This window comes from Lepidothrix coronata, unplaced genomic scaffold (genome assembly GCF_001604755.1).
Source record: "Lepidothrix coronata isolate B3197 unplaced genomic scaffold, Lepidothrix_coronata-1.0 Scaffold111, whole genome shotgun sequence".
NCBI classification, from domain to species: Eukaryota; Metazoa; Chordata; class Aves; order Passeriformes; family Pipridae; genus Lepidothrix; species Lepidothrix coronata.
The window spans coordinates 2,324,991-2,351,389 of NW_016690291.1; the positions used below are offsets into that span (position 1 = coordinate 2,324,991).

Here is a 26,399-nt window from a genome sequence, read left to right on the forward strand (position 1 = left end):
TAGTCACTTAGCAAGACTTGCTGAGTGGGAAACCTATTGTCAGTCAATAAACAATAATTGATGTATTGTTAGTAATCAGTAACAATTACTAATATAGTCACTTAGCAAGACTTGCTGAGTGGGAAACCTATTGTCAGTCAATAAACAATAATTGATGTATTGTTAGTAATCAGTAACAATTACTAATATAGTCACTTAGCAAGACTTGCTGAGTGGGAAACCTATTGCCAGAATGCTGCATATCTCAGCTTTTATGCTAATTAAGTGTATTAGTTATCTAGAATTCCATCTTTAAAACCTACAGAGAGGCACAGTATGCCTCTTAATTTGAGATGCTGCAGAATTTTCCCCCAGTGGTGCTCCTTCAGCTCTCTTCTGCAAATCTCAGCCACAGAAATGCTCTACAGATGCACCCCAATGCAAACACATGCACTTACATATGTAAAGAGAGTTAACACTAATTAAAGTACCAGCTTATTTCCCTGAGTCCCAGAGTACCTCTACTGCTGAAACTAAGAATTGTGAGCATATATTTAAGGAAGTACATTTCCAGCAAACAGTCCTTTATCTTATCACTATTGTTTAATATTTGCTTTTGGAAGATAGAGTGCCAAAAAGGAATAGCTTATAAGATCTAAAGCTGAGAAATGGAATTATTAAGCCTGAATTGTCAAGATTTTTGTACATATATATCAGACCTCTTCAGTTAAGGGGCTCAGTCGTTGCCTGCTCTTCCCTCCTATGAAACACTTGGTCACCAGTTTCCTCACGTGAGACAGAATGTTATCTCCTTGAGATGAAATGTGGCTCCATTTGTGCAAAAACAGCTCCGTGTGGCAGTGTCAGGTTCCCTGGGTGCCACAAACAGCTGAGCTTGTGAAGGCCCCCTGTCTGTAGGGAAGAGAGGAACGAACCCCTGGTGTCCTTCTGCAGACATCTCTGTCTAAACCCCACACAGATAAAAGACAATACAGAGCCTCAGAGGCTTTCATGCTGCAAATGAGTAGGATGTTCTATTTGATGGCAGCAACTAAAAAAATTCTTGAGCGTGCAAGGTGTTTTAACTACAGCACAATTAATCATGTATGAAGGATTGCGTTGTTCGTGGTATGAGATGACGTCAAACAAGACAATGAGCACCAGAAGCGTGACTCCTACTGAGGCTTAAACACCTGCCTGTGCCTCTGTGATAACACCTTGCAATAATTTGCCTTGAGAACATCCCCAGTTGTTTTCATAATTCCACACAGAATGCAAAATTTTTCCTCTGTTTTTAGAAACTTAGTCCACAGTTCACCAAGATCTAAATGCAGGAGTCTACTTTTTTAGTTGTATGTCCAAACAAGTGGATACATAGTCAACACAGCTAACAGAATCTAAACAGCTATTCAGCTCATCTAAAAATAGGCAGTTATCTGAATGGCTTTTACAATCTGCTGACAGTGTTGTTTATACATTCATTGACTATAAATGTATATATAGATGCCTAATTCACAATAGAACCCAATCCAAGCATCTTAACCTGAGAACAGAATCCCTTCTCTATTTTCACTTCAATAAATAGCAAGAATAATCCTTATAATCATTTCAGTGCAAACAGCTACTGTAACAGCAGTTTCTCTGCACAGAGCCTAGTTTAAACACACCTTCACCCCGACTATATTCTTGCCTAGTAATCTTGACCAGGATGTTGGCACCACACTCTGTGGGCTCAAACAATATTGCCAATATATAATTCCTTATCCAGATTTGGAATATTTGGCAGTTTGATTTCAAGCAACGAGCAACATGTTGCTGACATCTCTTAGGATAGGGAGACTTCTCAAAAGGGTAGTGTACTGAAATAGGAGTTGTGGTTTCAGTCAAATCTAACCTGTCATGTCTCATCTATACTAAACAACAATCTGCAGTAATACCCATATTTATTGCTCTGTGAGTTTGTTTGTAAACGTTCCTTCTTAAAAGCATTTGAAGTTACTCTTACAAGTAATTTATTACAGTCCTTTCCAAGATAGGTGAAGCTCGACATAGAAAAGTGTCATGGGACATGATACCAACATTTCAGGTAGTGGTAGATCAGTTTTTGAATCGTTCATCAAATATAATTTTCTTTTCAAGCATAAACTCTACACCTCCCATCCTGGTCTACTGCAGCTAACCTTTACATACATTAAATATATAACACAACCCAGAGGGGGAAGCATATACAGAACACCAAAGCTCACTTGATCGTGGAATATATTCAACCTCTTCTTGGTTTTATGTCCTGATTGCATATATTACGGGATGTCAGGTGGTCAGTTTGAGGAATAAAAGGCCCAAATACTATAGTGGGTGATGGCAGTGGTGAGGATGTTGGCAAATCCAAAATTTATGCTACATTTGGGGTTTCAGATCAGACTGAATAACACAGTCTGGCATGGTTGTTTCCTGCTTGCTGGTCTGCAGTCCTTCTTGGGGCTTGTCACCACCCTTAGCCTGCTCGTGAAGTCCACTGTACTGAACCATACTTTAGTTACCAACCATGTTGTTTGTAGTTAGCTGCACTCTGGTACTGATGGAGGAAACAGCTGTTAAATAATGTGATAATGTTATTGTCGATACTGTTGTTCTACAGGCGGTGCATGGACTTTTAGGTAGAGACGTTGATAGAGGGTTTAAGGTAAATTTTAGGGATATTATGCAGTAATTACACACTACAAACAGTGGCTGACAAGCACACCTGTGCGTTTGGAATTTTGTATATTTTCTTTTTGAATTTGTCTGATAAACTGAGTGAACTCCTGAAGATGTGATACATCTGAATGGATCTATTCTGTATTTCATGCAGTGAAAAACAAAGCAGCTATATGAATTTCAGACATTACAAAGCACCACACTTAAAGAGCTAGCTTTTTACAACAGATAAAACCAGATGTGCTTATCAGTAACAATGCTTTCTTGATTCGTCTTTAGGTAGAGGGCAAATATAATCATTTCTTCTCTCATTTAGTTTCACACATGGGTTTCTGCTTGTGAAAATTGGAAGAGGGCCTATGCCTGCCTTTTACTGTAAGGAGACTGATAGTCTTGCAATTGCTGGCAGAGTACACACTGAGTACATTCTCCCCTTATTCCTAGTCAAAAGCTCTCTACATGGTATCATGGAAGGAAACATCCCCATTGCAATGCATACATTTCCTCCTGGACCACATAATTCTCTCCAAATGCCACACTCCAGTTAGCACCTAATGAGTTGTGCTCTTCCCATGGTTATCAGAGGCATCACCCGTTCTTGAAAGCTGATTCATACATAGTGTATGACCCTTATACTTGTACACACAGAAGGTCTCTTGACTCTACAACACAGAAAAAATTAGTCAGCTGTGAGATTATTGACAAATTACTGCTATGTGGGGACTCTGCATGATTCTTCCATGTGATGTGAAGAAGCATTTGGCTGAAAAAGATTTTAATTTAAAATGTGGTGATATTTTGGCATCATCATTGCAGTGTTGACTGTTGTTTAAGGTTCCCCTCAGAGCTACTCGAATGTCTGAGGGCTGTGCTCATGTCCAGTGTTAACTCTAGAAAACAGTTCTAGCAAAGAAAGTGTCACATTTGTCATCGCTTTGAGTCCTTCAGGCAAAATGAAAACTAGGCATTGGATTGCCCTCAAGTTGCTTGTGCTGGTAAATGTTTGCTTGAAAATGAACCACTGTGTCTGAAAGACAAATCGTGGATAACAGTATATGGGCTTTGTTATGTAAAAGCTCAGTTTACAAGGCTACAGTGGTATTTTCCAATTCCAGTCTCTGAGACATTATGCAAAGCAGCACAGAGGAGACAAAGTACAGGTTCACATTTTTACTTGACAATCTTTCTAGCTTTTATAACATTTAAGAATCTTTGTCTATTTTTCTTGCTATTGCAGGATATAGTTATTGATGGTAAAGTAATTTTGGATCTTCAGGAAGAATGATATAATGAAATCATCTGTGTTTAATATTTTTATTTTAATTTAGCATCTATGCAAATTCAGGAGATGAACCTAGCCAAAGAAGAGTGTTATCTGGCTATATATACCCAGAAATGTGAAAGGCTAGGTATAGAGTTCCTGTATTTTAAAAAGGTCATTTTCTTCAACCTGGGATAACAGTATCTACTACGGCTGTTTATCCAAACTAAAACTGACAAATACAGTGTTTCCAAAGCCCACTGGCCATCCAGACAAATGTAGATATCATTACTGCCACCTATTGCTATAAGTAGAGAATTGAAGATCTTTTCATAATTGTGTATTTCCAAATGGAGATAAAATTGGAAAATAACAAGCTTGTTCCACTTAAGGCATTTGTAAATAAACATGTTTTGGTGCCTTCTTTGATAGCTTTATTTTCAGAGCTATATAAAATTGACTAGTACAAGTGCTAAGAAAATCCAACACTGTCATGGACACCTGGTAAAAAATAGTACTAAACTAGAAAGGAAACCCAGGCAACACTGTACTCAGCATCACAGTAACTTGTTTCTACATATTTAGGCACTACAGGCCCAAGCCTTGAGCCTGATGTCCAGGTACTCTTTAAGGATACATAGGAAGAGGTTGTGTCGTCAGAGGCCGTCATTACTGAGAGCTTTTTCACTTGTCATAATTATTACAGCAGTTATATCTTTCGTATAGACTAGCAAATGGTCTTGTTGCCACACAGGAAGAAAAGGCTCAGAAGTGTGATAATAGGATGGATGATAGGATTCTGATTAGGATCATATGAATGCATACTACCAGATAAATAGCTGGAAATAGTTTTGGATTTTTTTTTTTAATTTCATAAAGCTCCAGGAATGGGAATTTCAGAGAAAAACAACAGATTTCAAACATTAGATCTTAAATACAAAGACACAATAAAAAGATTTATTTCCCAAGGCCTACTGACTTGTCAAGTATGTCTGGTTCATGAATAATCCATCACAGATTGCATAATAACAAAATTACATCTTTCTGATTGGTGATAAATGTATTATTTGAGAAGGCATGTACAGAGTCTTGTCAAAGATATTTCAGTTTTATGAAATGATTTTCAGATCCTAAAACATTTACTCTTTTTTTCACACAGAATTCTGTAGAATTCTATTGTTTCTAGATTTAGAAGTTGCCTTAATGAGTACTGTGAGAGTTGAGCATCTAAATAAAATGTCAAAAAGCTATTAAAACACTGTAAAAAAATCAGATTACCTTTCAAGTCGTAATGTTTGTTAGTCTTAAAATCTCTTGAAGGGGAGAGTTAATTTTTCTAAGACATCTGATAACTATCTATCCATGTACATGGATGAAAAAAAATCTACTCTAAGTTGATGTTTATGAAACTGTATCTCCTAAATCACTTCAAAAATACAAATATGGCTTGATGCCTTATTTGGAGTTTAACATGCAGACTTTGTTTTTCTTTTTTCTTTTTTTTTTGATGAAGCTGAGGTTAGCTAAGTAATTTCCCCTGGATAGAACATAGACCAATTATTATTTGAGACTAGAACAGGACACTGGAAGTGATGCCCTTTGACATTGCAAATCATCTGTGCATAAGAGGCTCCAGAAAGTGCAAATGGGAATGACTGGGCTGATTGAATGAATTATTGTTCCCTTTGCTTCTCAGAAAATAAATGTATGCATGAACATCCTGGTGAAAAATAGAAGTTTATTTTGTTTTCAAGCAGAATTAGTGAGTCTCTGCTGTGCTAGAGTTTTCTCCTTACTCAAGAGAGAAATAGCTAAAAAAAAAGGTGCATTCCTTTTTATTTATTCCTATAAATAGATCAGCAAAAGCCATGCAACAATAAATTATCTGTGTAACTTTTCTGTGGTTGTGAGTGAATTAGCCCAAGCTTAAATATGTAAAGATGAGGATCGGTACTTTAATTTTTTATCACCTCAATCACTACATTTGCTGTCCACATTATAGCCACTGGCTTTTATTAACAGACACTTTTTCATCATTCCTGTTTCAGTCAGACAACATGAATTGTGAAAGCCTATTGCTGAACTTAGTTGTTCTGCTGGGTGTCAGATGTGGTGCCTGGTGGAAACACATCCAGTTTCATACAAATAAGCATCCACAAGAGGTTACTTTTGTTTACAGATCTCTCATAATCTAATATCACATCTCCTCAGCTAATTTCCAGGTTTACTGAATTCTCTAAATTTCAAAATTACAGTGATGCACATGGCTATGTCTCATCATAACATTCATTTGAGCAGGAAGAGAAGGCTCTGAAGATCTCTTTATGAAAGGACAGTAAGTGCCAGCAATTACTGGAGAGATCTAAGTGTGTGGTTGTGAACAAATAATCAGAGGTCTGGAGCAGTCAAAGTCTTTCATTCTCATTAATCTAACAGTAAGTAACAGTAAAGAACTCTGAGATTCTTACTATGATTTTTTTTTAATATCACTGAACAGTTCTTGAAACTAGGAAGGATGTTGGTCAGGAACGAAAAACTAAAAAGATAAATGAGTGATAAGGTGTTGATAAAAGTAAGAAAGGATGCATCAAACTTCTCTAAGGATGTTTCTTGAGCACACCCTCTTGGTAGGTACTCTGCACAGTTCAGCTCTAGAGGATACCTCATTTCTGTGCTGCCCTTATAGAAGCAAAACACCTCTGACAAAATTAATGGCTTGGCTGTACAGTGGCCAATATATATTGACTTTTCCTTTATCCAAAGTTTCAACAAATTAATCTAATGTAAACCTCACTATGTGTGCATTCACTTTCTTTATGAACAGCACACCTTGGACATTGTATTATTTGTGAATGTAATATCAAATAGGAAGGAAATAAGGTCCCTATCTATGAAAATCAAAATTTGTTCACATTTCTTTCCGTAACCAGCAGAAACCCTTTATAATATATTATATGGTTCACTTGGGGCTCTGATACAGTGATGTCTTATGTGAATTCAAATAATCCATAGCGGAAGATTATATTTCCCAACTCATTGCCATTTTTATGGCTGTTAAGAACTGTTATACACCTAATATTAATCTTAATGAAAATTATCTGGAACGGCTCGTGTCAGATTAGCTTGTTTTTATATGGCAGGTATATGTTAGTTATTGGATGTGAAACATTGGTGTGACTAATTAAATCTAAAAAAAACTAATAAAAAATAAAACCTGGTCAGATATATTCTGCAGTATATAAATGGGGTTTGAGCAAAGAATTGAGAATAATTTAATATTTGAGAGAATCAGCTACTCAGTAGACTGAGGTTATTGGAATTATCTCTGCATGGCCTCATGTTGCTATGCAGAAGTCTTTGGGTATTTTTTAAGGGTAGCAACTGTGTTCCAGACTTTAGCATTTGCATCTAATAGTCAGTGCAGACTTCTAGTCTTCATATAGCATTCTCTGTATCCAGTAATAAAACCAATCATTTCTTTCAGTCATGACTGTTGGGAGTAACTTGACAAGAGAAAGCAAAGAGGATCATGAAGGTCACTGTAGTTTAAAAACTAGTTAGTGTGACTTTCTGTGATCATAACAAAATTTTTTCTCCCCGTGAAAAATTTCAGATGCCTATTTCTGCATAAGGGAAAAAAAATAACATAAGAAATGAACCGAATAATTAAGAAAAAATCTTTAAACTGAATATTTCAAGGTTTATCCTAAACCACATACAGTTAGATTGTCAGCACTAAAAGGCGTATGAGAAAACCTTTACTAGAGCTTAAACAGTGTCTACTGAAGTCAGTATAATCCTTCCACTGATATCAAGGGCCTTTGTCTGAATCTTTCTTGTTTTGCATCCTTATGAGAATGCAAAACCCATCTAATTTAATTTCTCCGTTGGACGTTTTGAAATTATCTTCGAGAAAATAAAACCTTTAGAGTTCTGCAAGGACATAGGCTGCCTTAACTGTCAGCCAATGAATTTTCAGTGATACACATGTAAATATGGGCTCATGTCACCCAGACTGAGACAAGCATATCTTGTATGCAATAAAGCATATCTTGTATGCAATAAAGCATATCTTGGAGCTTTATTGCTCTAGGCATTGCCACTGCCCCCAGAGTAGATTGCCTGTGGGCTGCAGTGCCCAGTGGGGTTTATAGGAAGCTACTCAGTTACTGCTCATGATCTGAAGGGTGGAGAAAGTTCTCTTTGCTCCCTGCAGAACTTGTCTGAATATAAACCATCACAGGTAAAATTCAGGTTGGAAGGAACTTCATGAGTTCTCTAGTTCAAACTTCTGCTCAAAGCATGATCAGATATAACTCCAGACCAGGCTTCCCAGCCATTTATTTAGTCACATCTTGAAAAACTCCAGGGATGGTGACCACACAACCCCTCTGGGCAGCCTATTCCTCTGTTTGTCTGTCCCCACAGTAAGTTTTCCTTTATATCCGGCCTGAACTTCCTTTTTTGCAACTCACATCTCTTGTTCATATGTTAGATTCTGTCCTTTGAATTAAAGTGAGTACGTGTCTTCTGTCTACTCAAATAAAAGCAGGCAAGAGCTGCTTTTAAAAGTCTAAGACTTCATTTCATTTCAGAACTGAATTTTCTCTGTAATTTGCCTTTGGTTAATGAACAGCTGAAGCCTCAATGGTCCTCGTTCTGAGAAAACCAATCATCATTAAAAAGTGGAAATACTCCATTATAAGTCATGCTGGTAAAACTGCTGTTAACTGAAATGCTGATAGAAGTTACTGTGGGATTTTAGAAGCTCAAGAGAATGGAAATCTGATAATACATTAGATCCTGGTCTGAGCCAGCAAGGCAAAGACTGAAATCTGTCAGACACAAAGCTGAAATAATGTACTTTGGATTTTTTGCTGATACCAGATAAAGGGCTGTGAATTCAGACCCATACAGAATTGTTATAGCTGAAATATTTCCTCTGATAACATTAAAAAGCTGTTTGAACTGGCAAAGAACAGCTGTGCCTGTGTTAGAAACACTTGAAATCTTTTGATAAAATGAGAAAATGCAGGCAAAAGAAAAAAACCCACAAGTATAAACATGGCAGAAACCAAGCTTGTGGTGTTTATAACTTTTCTATAAAATACGAAAGAAGAATAAAACAGGTGGACAGTGATAGTTTTTCAGTTCTCACAGGTTTAAGGGAAAGCACAGATCTTATGTTTGGTGTTATTTTGGATATGTTTCAAAAAGGTGAAGGGAAGACAGTGCCTGTACTTGCCTTAGAAGTGCTTTCCTAAATCAATTAGATTAACCTTTGCTGGAGGAACTCTAGCTGGTTGTTTTGTTATCCACATCAATGGCTAAATCTTTGTTTAAGCCTCTGAAGCATCTTTATGCAATTATGACTTGTAGTGATCAACTTGAGTTTAATTCTCACTTGTATAATTCAAACCCTGTTTGTTTTGTTCACTTCAGTTTTATGGAATATGAATCCACATTCATGTTCCAAAAGCAAATAGAAAAGTTTTACTGACCATCTAGATACCGTTTATTATTTGTTGTATTGCATCTTACAGATCTCTTCTGTTAACTAAGCAACCTAATCCATTTATTCTTTAGTCACAAGGAATTTTTTTGTTTAGCCTTTCCCAAGATCTTTTCTTTTTTGACTGTTTTCTTTCAGGTGCTAAGAAATCATGGAACCCAAAGGACACACCTTTGTTTTAAATTAGAGCATAATACCTTTTTTTTCCTGATATTATTCTATAACCTAGTAAGAATTAGTAGGTTATAGAAAAATAGAATCAGTGTGGAGTGATAGGCAATGAACCAGCCATTAATTCTTTTCCTTGAGAAAATCAGGCAATTCATAGTTGACTTCACCAGCAATAATCCTTTCATTTCTAGATGGATGTTTCAAGTCCAGTCCATAAAAATAGAGATGAAAATTACAAGGTCCTCAGTAGTACAAAGGAAATTTTTTTGGAGATTGTTGAATTTCAAGCTTTAGAGCAAATGGCATCATCACATGTTTTTCAGTCTTCTTTTCTATAATTAATTGACCTACACAAAAAGTGTGTCCTCAGAAAGGTTATGTATGACCATTAATCCATATGAGCAATTCAGATTCTCCCCTTCTGATGTATATATACAATTTCTGTCATTTTATCTGACACTGGCAATGTAATCACCTAGATTTGCTCATTTCTACTGAGATTTCTCAGTCTTCTTCAGGCGATGTAATCCTCATTCTTTCACCACTTACATAGCTAATAAATATTGTGTTACACCTCTCCAGAGCTGCACTGCAGGGTATTTCAGTTTTAACCTCATTTCATATTGAAGATAGGCTATTTATTCCCACTATTTTCTTCATGAGCATTCAAGCCCCATGACAAAATTGAAATTGAGGTGGAAGATCTGACTAGCTCCGACTGCTATGGACTATATCAGACTCACTAAATTCCACATATATATCTCTTACAGGTCTCTTAGATCTCTTATGAACTTCCTTGTAGCCAAAAGGGGGGGGAAATAAGTATGAGGGGCTTTGAACTTGGATACATTATTTTGCATAGACTCAGACTAATTCAGGGTAGAAGGGACCTCCAGTCTGATGTTCTGCCCAAAGCAGGGTCAGCCTTCCAATCACATCAGGTTGCCTGAGATTTATCCAGTCAGGTCTTGAAAACCGACAAGAGTGACGACTGCATGACCTTACCACTTCTTGATTTAGAAATCTGCTTTTACTTCACTCAGTAACACCAGAAAGAAACATTGATGGAAATGGTAACTAGAACTACAGATTCTTGAACCTATGTCCTTTATTATAACTGTGAGCCTTTCAGGGAGGACATTCTGACAGGCATATGTGGTGAACATGAGCTGAGTCACACACAGGGTTTTACTGTGTACAGAGAGAGTATCTTCAAGCATGGGATGCCCACTCAGCCCAGATATTACAGAATATACAAGTGGATTATTAATCATTCTTTCCTGCTTGGAAATTATATGGAGCACCTTCTTACTGTACTTTCATCTTTCAGGCAAATTTATTTTGACATTTGTAGCTAAGGCAATGAAGAAAGCCAGAAATGGGTTCACAGACAATATCAATAAGTGGCAGCTAAACTGTGTTTTTACAGCTTTTTTCTCAACTGTCCACACCTCTGAGTTTCTTGGGTCAGCTGTTATATTAGTCATGCTTGGTCCTGTCATCAAGTAAAGACTTTGAAGGTTTCTCTACTCTTATTTCTATGTTGCTCTGATTTTTCTGCATATAAAAGGAGCTGGAGTAGCACTGGTACAAACTGAGAAAGTTGTGTTTATGAAATCATTGTCAAGGATGCTGTCATAGCTCTGTCAGTCATTGCTTGGTGAATGGCCAGAGAGCAGTCCAGGGCTCTTCTGAATTCAAACCATGAGTTGGCTCCTTGCAAAAGTCCTTCAATTTCTCTTATGAGCTGGTTCAAGGTATTTGGATTATGAAAGAAGTGTTTCAATTAGTTCTCTTAGCTAGGGGTACGCATAACAGGAAAACCCTGAAGTTAAGGTGCTGAATTTCACACCCTGTTGTTTGAACATGCTTGCTAAGGGGAAATTTTTTTCAGAAAACTTGATGCATAATCAAAACAGAATTTCACTTATGTAATATATTTGAATTTAAACTGCTTAACTAAAGAGTTTTTATCTTTTAAATCCACCTTTCTACATAAGGAGTGTTTTTACTATTTAATGAATTTTTATAGAGTATTTGTTTAGAGGAACTAAATATAACAGACGCCAGAAGCCCTCAGTTCTGAATATATCCAGTAACTTCCAATGCACCCAGACCTGACACTTCTTCCCCTTGACCATTTTGAATCATCCTTGCCCTGTACCTAGCTGGCAGCAGTCAGTGGAAGGGCAGAGCAGTGCCCTCGTTCCTCTGCAGTCTTCGGAGCTTTCAACAAGCTAGCTCTGCAGAACAGAGCTTTTAGTGCATGCTGTAAACGGGGGACAAGCACACAACAGTGCTGCTGGAAGGCACAGCCTTCACGCTGACCCTGTGCTTTCCTTTGTCACCTGCAACGTGAATCTGTGCATTGTGCATGTCTCCTGGCATGTGATCCCAAAACAGCAGCATCTTACTTAAGGAACTTGTTTACCTCCTCTCAAGTTAGCCCATGACTTTTACTTGCTGTAAAAGCAGTCTAAAACAGCCTGTTTTGAGATCAGAGGCATGGTTATGAGTCTATCATGTTGCCCCAGGGACTGAGGGGTTGGGCTGCTGTGTGCAAAGCAATACACCCCGTGGTATCTGCCCCCAGCTACAGTCCTGCCTCTGAGCAAAATGAGCAAAGCTGACAGTGCCCACGGTGGGGAACATCCCTTAGGTAGGAAAAGCTTTATGTTCTGTGCACATCTGTATCAAGTATCAGCCACTGCCTGAATTAGTCACAGAAAGATAAGCACAGATCTAATTTTACCACTCAAACTTTCTGAGCATTACAGATGCAAACTGCATGAAGAATATATTTGATGATACATACAGTTGTCAAGTGGATTTGTCAATGTCTTTTCTGGTGGCTATAAAAATGTATGGTCTATTTAATGATGCAATACCATAGCAGATATTCAAATTGTTTGAACTCATCTTAAAAAAAGAGATAGAAAAGGCACAGTCTTGTAATGAGCAATCCCTGCGTGTTGTATTGTTATACATATGGCAGTAGCTCATAAAGCTGAATTTTTCCTTTTGATCAGTTTTATTCTCAGTGAAGTACTAGTGATTGTATAATTCCAAATTTTAATTTTCTTTAAGTGGGAAAAGAGTTTGCAGTGATGTTGAATGTATCACTCATTTTAGGAAGGTGCAGAAAGGCCCCAGTGTACTTGTGTGTGCCCCCAACCTTTTTACCCACGTAAGAAGTACAGTCAGTTTGTGCTTGTTAAAATTTGTGAAGGCAAAGTTTAAAATATTTAATTTAACTGTCAAAACTTTGACATGCTTACTTCCATTGAAAGTCATTGCTGTATCTTCAAGTGATGGATCAGCTACAAAGACTATTTCACATGAAATCACAATTCCAACTCTTATCAGAAAACAGTTATCAAAAACCAGAAATCATTTTGTCACTAGCAAATATATTTGATACTATCTGAACACTAGCTCTTTTAAAACCTGCCTCATCAATTGAGAAGTTAGATATAACACTGGATATAAAAATACATAGAATTTCCTATGATACTTCAACCAAAGATAAGTTTTATAATATAAACAAAGATATTTATTCCTACAGTTTGCCTGTAACTCACAGCTTGACCCATATGAAATCAGGGAAGGAAAGTGTTTGATATGATAAATGTTATGCCGAGTGACTTCAGGGGACAGGAAAGACACAAGTCAGAGTTTGGAAGGTTTTGGGTGAAATAGGCTCTAGGACAGATGTTCCCTATATATTACACATAAGTAGTACTGCTACTGAATCAGACAGTTATAGGTAGCCTGTAAGTTGTGCAAAAGAAATACAGTATTTCCCACTGAAATACAGGGATAATTTAAAATTTCCATTCCAGATGGTAATTCATAGTGAAATCCTTTTCCTTACATGGACACATATGCGTCCTACATTATTTCCAAATGTCCAGGGAATTATTCAAACTAATTTCTTATTTATCCTATGTTTCCCCAGCTGCTGCTACATGACTTATAAACATAATCTTAGCATACTTAATAATGTCATGTGATTCTCAAGAAGAATAGAAAGTGTGGAATCCAGAATCCTAAGGAAGGTGTAAGCTTCCTTCTTCTGTCAACAAGGATTTAGAGTTTGAGTGATGACTAAGCTCATATCGTGCAAACAATATATATTATAATTGCTATTGCTATCTTATTCCTGTATGATGTTTACTTGAGAAGTCCTTCTGTAATTAAAATTTAAAAAAAAAAAAAAGATGTTCTGGTGTAACATATTTTCTTTTTGCAACTTTTTCCTTTTTTCTTTATTCCATTTATGGGCACATTGGCAAAAAACTTTCCTAGGAAATGGTTAAATTGGAATAATCAAGCCATCAAGTCATCCATTGTCTAAAAGAAATTAAACAGGTGGGAATGTTTGGAGTGCCCTTTGCAGACTTATTCAACAGCTTATTTTGACAGTTTATGGTGCCTTGTCTTTTGAGATAAGGGGAAAATTCAGCTCAAGGGGCAAAAGTTTTGTTCAAGATGGACTGATGCCTCTGCCACTCTGTCAGTGCCACACCAAAGAACACAGCTTCAAAACTGCATGAAGTGCAAGCTGCCAGGGACAAGGCAGTGCCACACAACACTGCCACATCACACTCACCAAGCCCCAGGGTGAGCCAAGCCCCAGGGTGAGCCAAACCACAGACTGATTCAGCTGGCAAAAGCGATGAATTTCCCCCAGAACAGGTCCACACCAATGGCAATAATGCTGGACCCTGTGAGAGAGTGGGAATGCCTGACAATGGTGAGGAAAAGTTGTCTCCATCCCTCCTGACAGCAGCATGAACTTAGGTCAATGGAAAATGATCCTGAAAGTGAAACTCTCTAGGGCAATGTTGTTCTCTTGTGCCAAGAAGGACGTTGTTGAGCTGATGCTTCAGCCCGTCATAATGTTTATCTTCCCTTTCCCCCTCACCATTTCCCTAACAGCATAGTACCTGCTGGTACAGACAGCCAAGTGGGGATTCAGGGACTAACAGGAGACATACTCAATTAGCACAAGATAGCTCACAGGACTCTGCAGTGTGTGAGTGACCATGCGAGTGTGGCAGATTAGCAGGGTCTGGCAGACAGGGTAAACCACCAATGTTTCCAGTTAAATTATTTCTGTGAGGTATGGAGTCCCTGAAGCAGTCAGGCACCTTCTAGATGCAAATCTTCCATCTCATTGTTCCCACTGTTATAAAGAATAAATCACATAATCTTGAAAACCAATCCCATGTCAATGCTAACCATATGAAAACAAAACCACAACAAATGGAAACCTAGAGAGCCTCTTTAGTATGCATGTTTTCTCAGGGAAATAGGAATGTAGATAAAAATCATTTGCCTTTACATATGACATGGTTTTCATTGGTTTTGTAATAGTTTAAGTGACTTATCCCTCATACCCAGATGGGAAAAATTTAAAAATTGCAGGTTTCCTTTGGGTATGAAATGTAATGCATTCCTTTCCTTATTTTCCAGGGACATCAAACCTGACAACATACTATTGGATGAACATGGTGAGTATTGACTGCTTTCTCTCAGAATCTCTAGTTCTTGAGATCTCAGCAGCATGCTCATGTTTTGTAAATCAGCTTCAGATGTTGAATTCCTATCTAAATCTGGACTTTCTCTGCAAAGTCCCTCGAACACTGTGGATTTTGTAATTTTCCCTCCTACTGCAAAAGAAATGTATGGATCTGAAACTTCAGGTCTGAAAACAAAGGAATTTAATATGAATTGAGATCACCAGGGACACTTGATAAAAAGAAGTTAACATTTTTATTAACAGGATTTCTGTGCACCACCATAATCCCTTTTTAGGTGCCTACCAGTAGAACTGTACCAAGTACTTTATTAACTCTTTTAGAACTTCTGAAGAGGTAAGAAATTTCACATAGCAAGTTACTTCCCATGTAGGTATTCAAAATTACTTTCTTAAATTTAGATATGTATTTTGGAAATTTGTCTCTAGTTCTGCAAATTTTTAGTGCCTCTATATGTAGTTCTGGCTTAAATAGCATTAAAAAAGAACTAGACAACATAAAGAGTTTTGAACTTCCAGTGTAAATTCCATTTTCTCAAATATAAAAGGCGTGATATGAAAAAAAACCCAGCCAATTTCTTTAATTTTACACATACACTCTCTAAGAAGTATTTAGCTAAGACCTCATGTATCTTCATGCAACTGTTGATAGGAAAAAATGAGAAAATATAGGTAAAAAGGACATTAACCTTTTATCAGTTAGAACAGAAATACATACAGGAAAAAGACTAAATGGAAAAAGGAGATGTGTGTTTGTAACTGTGGGAAAGTCCTGTGCTCTGTTCACTTCAGAAATTGATTAAAAGCAGATAATCTCTGAGAAAATATAATCTTGAAATTTTGCCAACAATAGTGTTATGTTTCAAAATCTATTGCAGAGCTGCAGGGTATACAATTTAAAGTTGATTAAAGAGGTAACATTGTGCGAGGGTGAAGTTTGTCCCTGGGAACATGGAAGCTAAGTAATATTAGAGTTTTAAAACATCTAGAACTTCAGCAATTTAATGTTTGAGACCCATAAGTGTTAATGTTCTCTAGACACTAATATCAGCAAATAAGCATGAAATAGAAATGCCTTGTCTTTAAGTCCTGGGTGAATTAAAGATGTCAACAGCAACACAAAATGAGCATGAGTATGTTAATCTCTGATTGACAGCCTTTGAAGTACTGTCACCCTCATCTCTCCTTGCCCCTCACCAAGGTCAATTACTGAACAAAATCAGCCTCTTGTGAGAGTTTTCCTATGAAGCCTCAAGTATCATAGAGAAAAACCTACATGAGCATGAGCACTATGCTGCAAAATGAAGGCATTTATTGTGATTATAAGGTGTTCAGCAACAAAATTATCTGTAGGCAGCTTGGAAATTTTGGGCTGGATGGCCCCTTTTCCTCAAAGCAGCAGAATGCTGCTCCCTCATAGCACACCTGCAGACAAGCAATGAAACATGCTTCTCCAGATGTGCAGATGGATCTCGGCCAGCAGAACTGATCGGCTCATGGATTCAAACAGGTTAAAAGACCTGTTATGTGTTTGGCAGAAGGAATTCTCTGAACCTGGAAAAGGGTCTACACACATACTTCAACTCACTAAATGGGGCGATATCAGTAGGACAAGTGTGTGTACTGTGCTCATTACCACAGGCTTACTTTACAGATAACTGAAACACATAGAGGTGTTCTAGATCATATGATTTATTTTGGATGTCTTCACTATACACGAGTATTTATTTCTCTTTGGTGACTAATATCTAGAAGTTTTGAGTTAGGATATAGATATACACCTTACAGATGTATATTTTGCAAGAAGAATGCTATCCTTGAAGTTCCTAAAAGCTCTGATTAAGCTGCAACATAATAACATCATTTTTACAAAACCATCAGATTTCATTTAATGGAAAAATATGCTGAATATATGCACCACAAATATGTTAGGTTGCAGAGGAAGCATAACAAATTCACCTAATATGAGTCTAACCAGGTGCACAGGAAGGAACTTGATTTTAGCCCATGGCCTCTGAGATGGCACAGCAGTTTCCTATACACTTGACTTTAGCCCTAGGTCTTTCTTACAGTGTATTAAACAAATTATGTTTACATAAAATATCATGGAATTGGATATGCACAACATTTCTGACTGAGACTTTGTCTCAGTGAGTTAGATTCTTTTGGCCTCGCTGAAGAAACCTAGTCTGGCTGAAGTCAACATGTAGTTTACGCCATTCACATTGCGTTACATCTTCAAGCAGTCAAATTGTCTGACTTTCATAACATATACCAACAATATATATTACAGATATTTTTGCTCATTGAAACTAATTTCACTACAATTTATCTGTATTGCTTAGAGAACATACCTCAGGAATACAGAAGTAGTGAAAATGGAAGATTCTTCTTAACCCTTAAAAATGACTGACCTAATTTATAAATAATAAAAAAAAAAACCACACAAAAACAAACATATACAACATATTCAAAATGTCTGAATTTTCCCATATACTTTTCAGCACAGCCACATCTCAACATTGCTGAGCCCAGGTTCTGATGCATTAGTGGAAATAAATATTTGATTAACAGGAATAGCGTAATGCTACACGAGAATGGGATAATCGGCTGCTTAAAAAAGTGTTCAGCCTCTGTCAGAGGATGATTGCACGATCTCCTGGAAAGATTCCCCATCCCACCTCTGAGGAGAGAAAGTAGGGATGGTTTCAGGGTTCAGTCTCTGAACTGGAATCAGACCTCTAAGGAAATGAATGCTGTCCATAAAGCTCCTCTGTTACATTTCCTTCTCAGCTTTCCCAGAAAGCTCTTCCTCTTATGACTAACACTAATCTTTAAATTTGGTAGCAGTGCCCTGTTCTGCTAACATACATCTGAAATAGAACTATTCCAGTCTCAACTGAAGGAACTACCTAGTGTTTCAGGACAGCTACTACTACTGTATTGTACAGAGAAAAGCATTATGTAGTTCTCCTAAAGACAGTATTCCGCTTCCTCTACTATTCTGTTCATTTTAATGGTTTAGAACCATATAACTGAAATGGCAGCATTTAGAACTGGAATCTGACAAGTTTGGTCCGTGTTGTATTTTTTTTGTGAAATATCAAAGAAATTAAAGATGTCTTTAAAACTTTCCATGATCAATTAACTGTGATGTCTAAATGGATGTAGAATTTCCTAAATGCAGAAAACAAGCAGTGGCAAACAGATTAGTACATTGGCTTTTTTCAGAGATGATAACATTTTTTCTATAGCTATTTGGTAGCACCATTTAAATTAACATTTCTGGTTGTTCTGCAGAAATTGCAGGGCTCTACTTTTTCTTTCAGGCTTTGCATTGTACAGAGAGACCACACGATTATTACAGTCTGTTAACAGGAAATCTGCAAGGGTTTGATTTCCTGTCAGTCAATTTTCCAGGATGTCATTTCATAAGATGCAGCAAGATCCCTGCTTGGTCAGTTCTTCCCTGAGGAAGAACTCCCTGCTGGGTCAGATCCAAGACCTTGGCCAGCATTTTGTCACAACTGGTGGCAAGAGGAGGTACTATTCATGGAACATGCCTTTTGCCACTTGGCTGTCAAATGCTTCAGTGTTTCCTATCACCCACAATTTTTGTAGGAGGATATTAGACCATCTCTGTATATTCCCTTTAGAATGTGGATGAATCTTTGTTAATGAGTTTTTTTAGTGCCGCTTTTAAGCTGTGGCTGATATTGGTCTCTACAAGCTCCTGGAGCAACAAATTGTAGAAGTTCACTGTCCTTCATGAAGGGAAAGTGTTTTCTTTAGTGCATTTTAAAATGCTCTTCTTGCAAAAAAAAAAAAAAAAAGGAAAAAGTTCCACTTCTGGAATTGCAGGACTTGATGAATAATAACTTAGAATCACAATATTCAAGATATTCAAAAACTGCTTCCACACTCTCCTGTCAGCAGAAGAGCCTCAGCCTTTTTAATGTCTCATCAGGAAGAAGTTTTGCCCCTCTCGCTTGCCATGGTGTTACAGGTACGCAGTCTTTCAGTTTCAGAGCAGAAGAACAACCACAGTGGATCAAAGACCCATCTAATTGAGCTTCTTATCTCCAAGAGTCTCCAAGAAATGCATGACAGAGTAGGATATAAAAAGAGTCTAGTTTTGGTGGTACTTTCCCCAGGTGCTCACCCAGCTTCCAGCTTTTTGTTACTGAGGCATTTCCTGAGCTGGTTATGGTTTCCAAATATTTAATAACTTTCATTGCTCTTTTCCAAGATCTTTTCTGGTGTTTCCTTGAGTGAAGAGAACTTTTAGCATCCTTAACATCCTGTGTAAGGGTTCTTAGCTTGAAAACAGATTATGTGAAGACTCACTATGTGTTTATTAATTTTGAAGGCCCTACCTGCTAATTTCACGGAATGATTACTACTTCTAGTCTTGAAACTGTTTCCTGATGGCTCTCCATATTGAAATCACATAATATTACACTTTCAGACTCAACAGGACTGTTTACATTATATAGGTTTTAGGGTTTTTGTAGATTTACATTTTATAGGTTTACATTTTAGGGTTTGCGGTTTTTGTAGATTGAATTTTTGCATCTGATAGTGATGATTTTATTCAGTAAAATAATTTCATTATGAGTGAGCAAGGCTAATTGAATCTGGCATTCATAGTAACTTATTATAAATTATTATATTATTTTGTGATCATCAAATTTTTCCTTAAAACTCTATTTCATTGATTACATCTCAGCTCTCATATGAAAACTAACAGCAAAATCAAAAGATGTAGCCAATGAGCAATCTTGACCTTAAAAGAAAAATGTTATGAAAGAAACCCACCCAAAAATTAATAATTTGAGCTCCAATATTAACTTCTGAATACCAGAACTGGCAGCATTATTACTGTATACTGATATCTAAGAGACATCTCCACTAAAGATGTACCGGTGTGTCTGCACTAGGGCTGGTCCTTATCCTACCCATAGACAATTTTCAGGGGCTGTATCTCATTTAATCCTCTGATATTGATTAGCAAGATGAAGGTTTCCAGCATAACTCATCCACCTGAAGCTATCTAGACTTTGAAAATATATCTGAAACTTTTACAGGCCTACATGGCCATTTAGCAGCCTAACCTTTTGAAATGCATGGCCTTGCTGAACCCATCTATAGCCATGCACTGAGGTTGTACCAATCTCCCTGATGAAATGTGGAAGACTGCCAAGCCATGCCAAGTTCAGGTGTGTGTGTGAGCTTATGCTCTCATACATAGTACAGATGAACCCAGAGATGCTTTTTAAATTGTTCATAGGGTTTGACCTTCTGAGGGCAAATCAGATTGAATTTGCTCCAAAATATTACTGTGCTGAGATTTCTGATCAGCTCTAATGCATGCTGAGTTGGTGACATTAACTCCAATATAATATTTCTTCTCTCTGCCCTCAAATTCACCCCTTTGGTTACAGACTCGGAGAAATTCAATGAGGTTTGAAATCATGTACATTTTCCTCTGCTAAATGTTAGTCAGCCAACCCCAGACACCTTTCAGGACTTGTTCTAATAGTCATTATGATTTGCTCAAAAATTAAATAATAGTCCAAACAATGATCATTTGCTGTTTACCTCAGATACCATGATTTCAGACCATGTGAAAAAGCAAGGCATAAAAGTCACATGGCATAAAGCTTTCCAAAGTCATACACTGTACTGCAGGTAGTAACTTACCCCGGTAAGGCCTTATTGGAAGCCTTCACAGTCTGTAAGAGCTAAATCCAAGCGGCACTGACATTCTGCTACAGTATTGTACCAGGGTATAGACTTGGTTTTGACATTTAGTTGTTCACAATCATATCCAGAAATGGAGATCAAGTACAAGGTGTGAAGCTCAGATGGAAAAAAGTCCCCAAGAACAGAAAGTTTGGAAACAGTATGAGGTGTCCCAGAATATTTACTGCAGCAATAGCAACCTTCCCTTTTCCTATGCACAACAGCTGCAGTAAAAACAGGTCTTAGAGGCTGATAAGAAAAACTCCTATAGAGAATTGGGGTCTAATTGTTTCTTAGAATATTCACACCAGGAATGAAAAACATTTAAAAAAAGCCAAAAAAAAAGCCCAAACCCACACCCCACAAAAGCAAACAAACAAAAAAAAATAAAACAAAAAAACCAAACAAACAAATCCTTAGGCTTAGAAGACCTGAAAACCTTCAGAACTCTGACTCGACACCCTCCAGCCCTCCTCCACTGCTCACGGGCACAGGGTATTCACCCCCCTTCTCTGGCCCTGTCCCAGACTCAGCCCCTCCCCATGCCCCCAGCTCCCACCAGGCGTTTTGTGCGGTCCCTGCAGCAGCACAGCCATTCACCTGCCTGCAGAGCACCTTCCTCTCCCTCCAGCGCCAATTAGCAGCCCTTTTAGCAACAGGCAAAGGCTGCCTGCAGACAGCCAGTGGGCCATGGAGTGGCCCTGTGGAGGGGAAGAGCAAAGGTGGAGCTTTTCCAGCAGTATAGACTTGGCTCCACTATGCCCTACTGCATGTAGAGGAGCTGCCTGTTGCTCCTGTATTGGCAGCAGGATGCATAGGAGCTATGCTTCCCAATCCATCCCTTAGCTTGCAGAAAGGCATTTTTAACAAAAAAAAAATCAACCAGTGCATACAACAATTTACGTGTTCTATTTTGGTTTTGTTAAACGAAAAGGACACTAATAAAAGGGAGAGAAAACAATGCACTGCAGGAGAGGCAATTTTGATTGCAAATATGAGTCGGTCTGAATGGATGTTTTGCAATGGGCAATCATGCTGGCAGTCTAATAGGGAGCATCACTTACAGTGCTGTCATATAAGTGACAGAACTTTTATTTATCTGTCAAAAAAACGGAAAGTATTAGTCTCCAGAGATCCTTGCAACATTTCATTCTACAGTGTACATGAAATTGCTTTACACTACCGCAATGAGGAGGCTATATGTGGTTCAGGAACCATTTTAAAGAAGCCTTCTGCCATAGTGTTTTATGATGGCAGAAATGAACTGCAAATATGCTACACTTCAGCCACCAGGAAGATGGAATACCATCTTGGAATTGTGATGTCAGGCTGGGCTGTGAACGTTAATTCGTGTTATGACAGCTTAACACCTCCTGCTCCTTATAAAGGGATAGCTTTCATCTGCTCACAGCTTTTGTCTGCCCTGTAGATGTCTTCCTGAGCTGGGCATCTTAGGAAGAATGGTCAATAAAATCTAAGTAGGTTTCTTGAGAGAAGTACAGAAAGCATGCAAACCATTTCATCGAACACTTCTACTGTATCTCCCATTTGGGGAAAAAGCTTTAAGTTTAGCAGTAGGAAGTGCCTTCTTCCTTTTCCCCTTCAAAACTAGCTCAGATCTGGCCAAACTAGGGTCCTCTGAGACATTCAGTTCACACATGTGTAGCTGCAGAGTCGTCATAGGCTGGCAGGTACATTTCCTGTGGACTTTGAGCAGGATCTAGGTTAGACTGTTGGAGCAGCATAACATTTGTTGATACAGCTCTTCCTTCATCAAGTATCACTGTAAAATCCAACATCAGTCATTTGTTACAGTCTTTTCATCTTTGGCAGCAAACATAATAACAACCTCCCTCACTTAATAGCAGCATCATGCTCAAACTCTGATTCATTCTGTGGGTTGAATGAGGTTGAGACTTGATTAAAAAAAAAAAAATCACATGACTTTGTCACTCAAGAGTCTAGTCCAACACATGATGTATTAATCCTGATCTGAGTGCAGTGCTAAGCTGGGAAAGGGAGTGCCTTTCCCTGTACTCTGTCCTCCACAATGGCATTGCCAGATGTAATCACAGAGAGCATAGTATCTACATCCCTCAACAATATAACACTGGTCCTACAGCAGAGATGCAAAACCTAACAAAAGACTTGTCAAATTAAAAGTCTGGGTTTAATTTTAATTTTTTCAAGTTGGATTTATATTCAATTTACCTGGCAAGCCAGGATTAATAACTACTTCTTCACTGTGGTGGAGCAATTTAATCTACACTTATCATAAGCTACCCCAAGGAAAAAAGTAATGACAGAAGGTTGGGGCCATCCAGCCTGATGAATTCAGTTTAAATCAGCTGTTTGGCTGGTCAGGCAGCACGTCCCCAGGCTGACTTCTGTCACTTATCATTCATCTTTCAACCTGCCGTCAAATGAATTATCATTTGGGAGCTGCTCCTGTTACATACACACTGTTCTGTTACTGTAGATCTAATTTTATAGTTATTATATGATAAAAATATCAGTTTTCTACTTATCTTCCTCTTTGCCCTGAGGAGACTCAGAAAAAAACGAGCTGATGGTAACCTGTAGTGGATGAGACAGTAGAGAATGTCATGAGCACCTGACATTGTGAGAGGTGGCTGTAGCTGGAGATAAGGAGAGATAAATTTCACACATAGCTTCACATGCTGCTTCTGCATTCTACTTACTGCTCAGAGAAAACAGATGGAATGATAGAATAATAGAATGGTAAGGTTGGAAGGCTCTCAAGGATCATCTAGTTCCAACCCCCCCCTGAAGGCAGGAACATCTTCCACTAAACCAGGTTGTTCAGAATCCCATCCAACCTGGCCTCAAACACTGCCAGGAACGGGGCATCCACAACCTCTATGGGCAACTTGTTACAGTGCTTTACCACCCTCTGATAAAGAATTTTTTCCTAACATCTAATCTAAACCTTTCAAACCATTTTAAAACCATTTCACTTTGTCCTATCACTATCTCCAAGTAAAAAGTCCCTCTCCTTCCTTTTTATAAATCTCCTTAAGGTACTGGAAGGCTGCTATAAGGTCTCCCTGCAGACTTCTTTTCTTCAGGCTGAACAACCCCACCTTTCCCAGCCTTGTCTGCATAGGAGAGGTGCTCCAGCCCTCAGATCATCTTCATGGCCTCCTCTGGACCTCTCCAGCTGGTCCACATCTTTCTTGTGCTGAGGACCCCAGATCTGCAGACATGACTCCAGGTGGGGTCTTATGAGGGCAGAATAGAAGCAGAGAATCACCTCAGCCTGCTGACCACGCTGCTCCTGACACAGACCAGGATACAGTTGGTTTTCGGGATTGCAAGCCCACACTGTTGGCTTATGTCCAGCTTTTCATTCCCAAGAACCCCCAAGTCCTCCTCAGTAGGGCAGCTCTCAATGAGTTCATCTCCCAGTACTCATGTCTGAGATTGTCCTGACCCAGGTGCAGCACTTTGTACTTAGATTTGCTGAACTTCATGAGGTTTTCATGGGCCCATTTCTCACGTTTCTTCATGTCAGGAAAAGATTCAGGAGTGATCAGCAAAACCAGTTCAATACTGTAAGCAGGTAGCAGGTTTAACCACACAGGAAGAGTATTCCATCACTTTGCTTCCAACTTGATTTTTCTAGTTATGAGTAACATTTAATAATAAGTTTTCATTAATGCTATGAATCTTTCCAATTAATTTTCTTTCCATTATCACTTAAATGTTAAATAAAGAGAGGAATATTTGTATGAAGTGCTATTTTAACTTCTGTTTCTACTTTGTGTAATTGCAGGACATGTTCATATCACCGACTTTAACATAGCAACCATAGTGAAAGGCTCAGAAAAAGCTTCTTCTATGGCTGGCACAAAACCCTATATGGGTAAGTTTTCAAAACCATTAAAAAAATGTAAGAAAAGTCACACATTAAGGTTGACTAATACTATATTAAAAGGATTTTAAATTGTAAAAGCATACACTGGTTGTGATCAATTTCTTTTTTTTTAAAGTATATGTGTTTTAGCAGTGGAAAACACGGGAGAGGGAGGATGCTGTTTGGATGCTGTTTTAAGCAGGAATTTGATCTCTACACTGCTTCTGGTCAGGTTCTGTTTGGGTTTGTGAAGCAAATTAATGAAAATTTCAGCTGCATTACTTCCTGTAAATCCTCACAGCTTGAGAAAAGAATATATGATTGATTTGCACCATTGTGGCTATGACCTACTAGGGAACACATAATGTCAGTTTAAAAGTATTTAGGCACATACTTAATTGCTTTGCTATTCTGAGTTCCTCAAAAATGTGTCTGTTTAAAATTAGAGTTCTCTGTAAGTGACCGCTGAAGTTCTTGCCTTCTGGCTTTTAGACCATTTGATACTTTTTAATTATATATTTAAAATGCATGATTGATTGAAAGCTAGGAGAGTAAAATTCAGTTCACCTGTCCTCATGTGTCTAAATGTTAAGCATCTTGTCTAAATTAATAATTCAAACTTCCCCTGAGCTGAAGGATAGAAGGCATGACCTGAAGGTCATTTGTCCAACCAAAGTTAGGCTAGCTTCCTTGACTAAGTCCGTGTGTGATTTGTCCTATTTATGGCTTCCTACACATCTGATGTTTTAATTCTTCCTGTATATGGAATTGTCATTACCTGAGCAGATGACTAGCCTAAGACTAAATAGGATTCAGAAAATGATATATTAAGACAGAGGTGTTGCCTCCAAGAGCCTTTTTCTAGCAGACACCCTCAGAGAACAACTAACACTCATGCAGTGGTGAAATATTGGTAAATTATCAAGTTATGAAAATGTAATTTGGGGGAACCGAAGGCCAGTGCATTACCCCAGTTCTGATTATTAGCACAGGAGTGAAAGCATGTGCCCAAGAAATAGGAATTGACACTGATGTTTTTCACAGCACAAGGAGCACTACACAATCCTGCACATGAAGCAGGCAGGCATCTGCAGGGTGCCTCCACACCAGCTGTGAGACTGTGACAGAGCAGTCCCAGGCACTGGATCAGAGCTGTTTTTTCAGATACGATATGTTTTTTGTTACAAATCAACAGCCAGCAGGAGCTAAGTCTATTGCCCTGAGCAGCTTGTGCACAGCAGTCCTGTCTAGGCAGTAAACAGGACACAATAACCTGTGTGTGGCCACACTGGGCTCAGGACCAGTGCACCAATCTCTGTCTTTGTAGTTGATAAATGTATAAGCTTAGAAATCTCTCAAAACAGACCAGAAAACATTTCATGTAGTCCTGATTCAAGTATTTAAGTTATGCAGAGGGACGAGGATTTAGATTAAACTTTTTTCAGCAATTTGTACAGGTTAGCTTTAGCTGAGTGTCTAGTTGAGTGACTCTGCTTAGATGAGATGAGCAGCACTGCACAGTTATGTGATACAGAGCATAAAGAGGTCAAGGGAAAGATGGGAGATGGGGAAAAGATTTCACCTTTGCACACTAATGAATCTGGTCTTGGTTCAC

At 38.2% G+C, this 26,399-nt stretch overlaps 1 protein-coding gene across 2 annotated transcripts in view; it reads left to right on the top strand.

The window, feature by feature from the left end:
• The window catches only part of STK32B (serine/threonine kinase 32B), a 176,900-nt gene that overhangs the window by 103,425 nt on the left and 47,076 nt on the right, over nucleotides 1-26,399 (top strand). For both annotated transcript variants that reach the window (XM_017824497.1, XM_017824498.1), the window contains exons 5-6: nucleotides 15,099-15,136; nucleotides 24,704-24,793. In XM_017824497.1, the coding sequence (XP_017679986.1) occupies nucleotides 15,099-15,136; nucleotides 24,704-24,793 (128 nt within the window). The remainder of the gene's footprint in view (nucleotides 1-15,098; nucleotides 15,137-24,703; nucleotides 24,794-26,399) is intronic.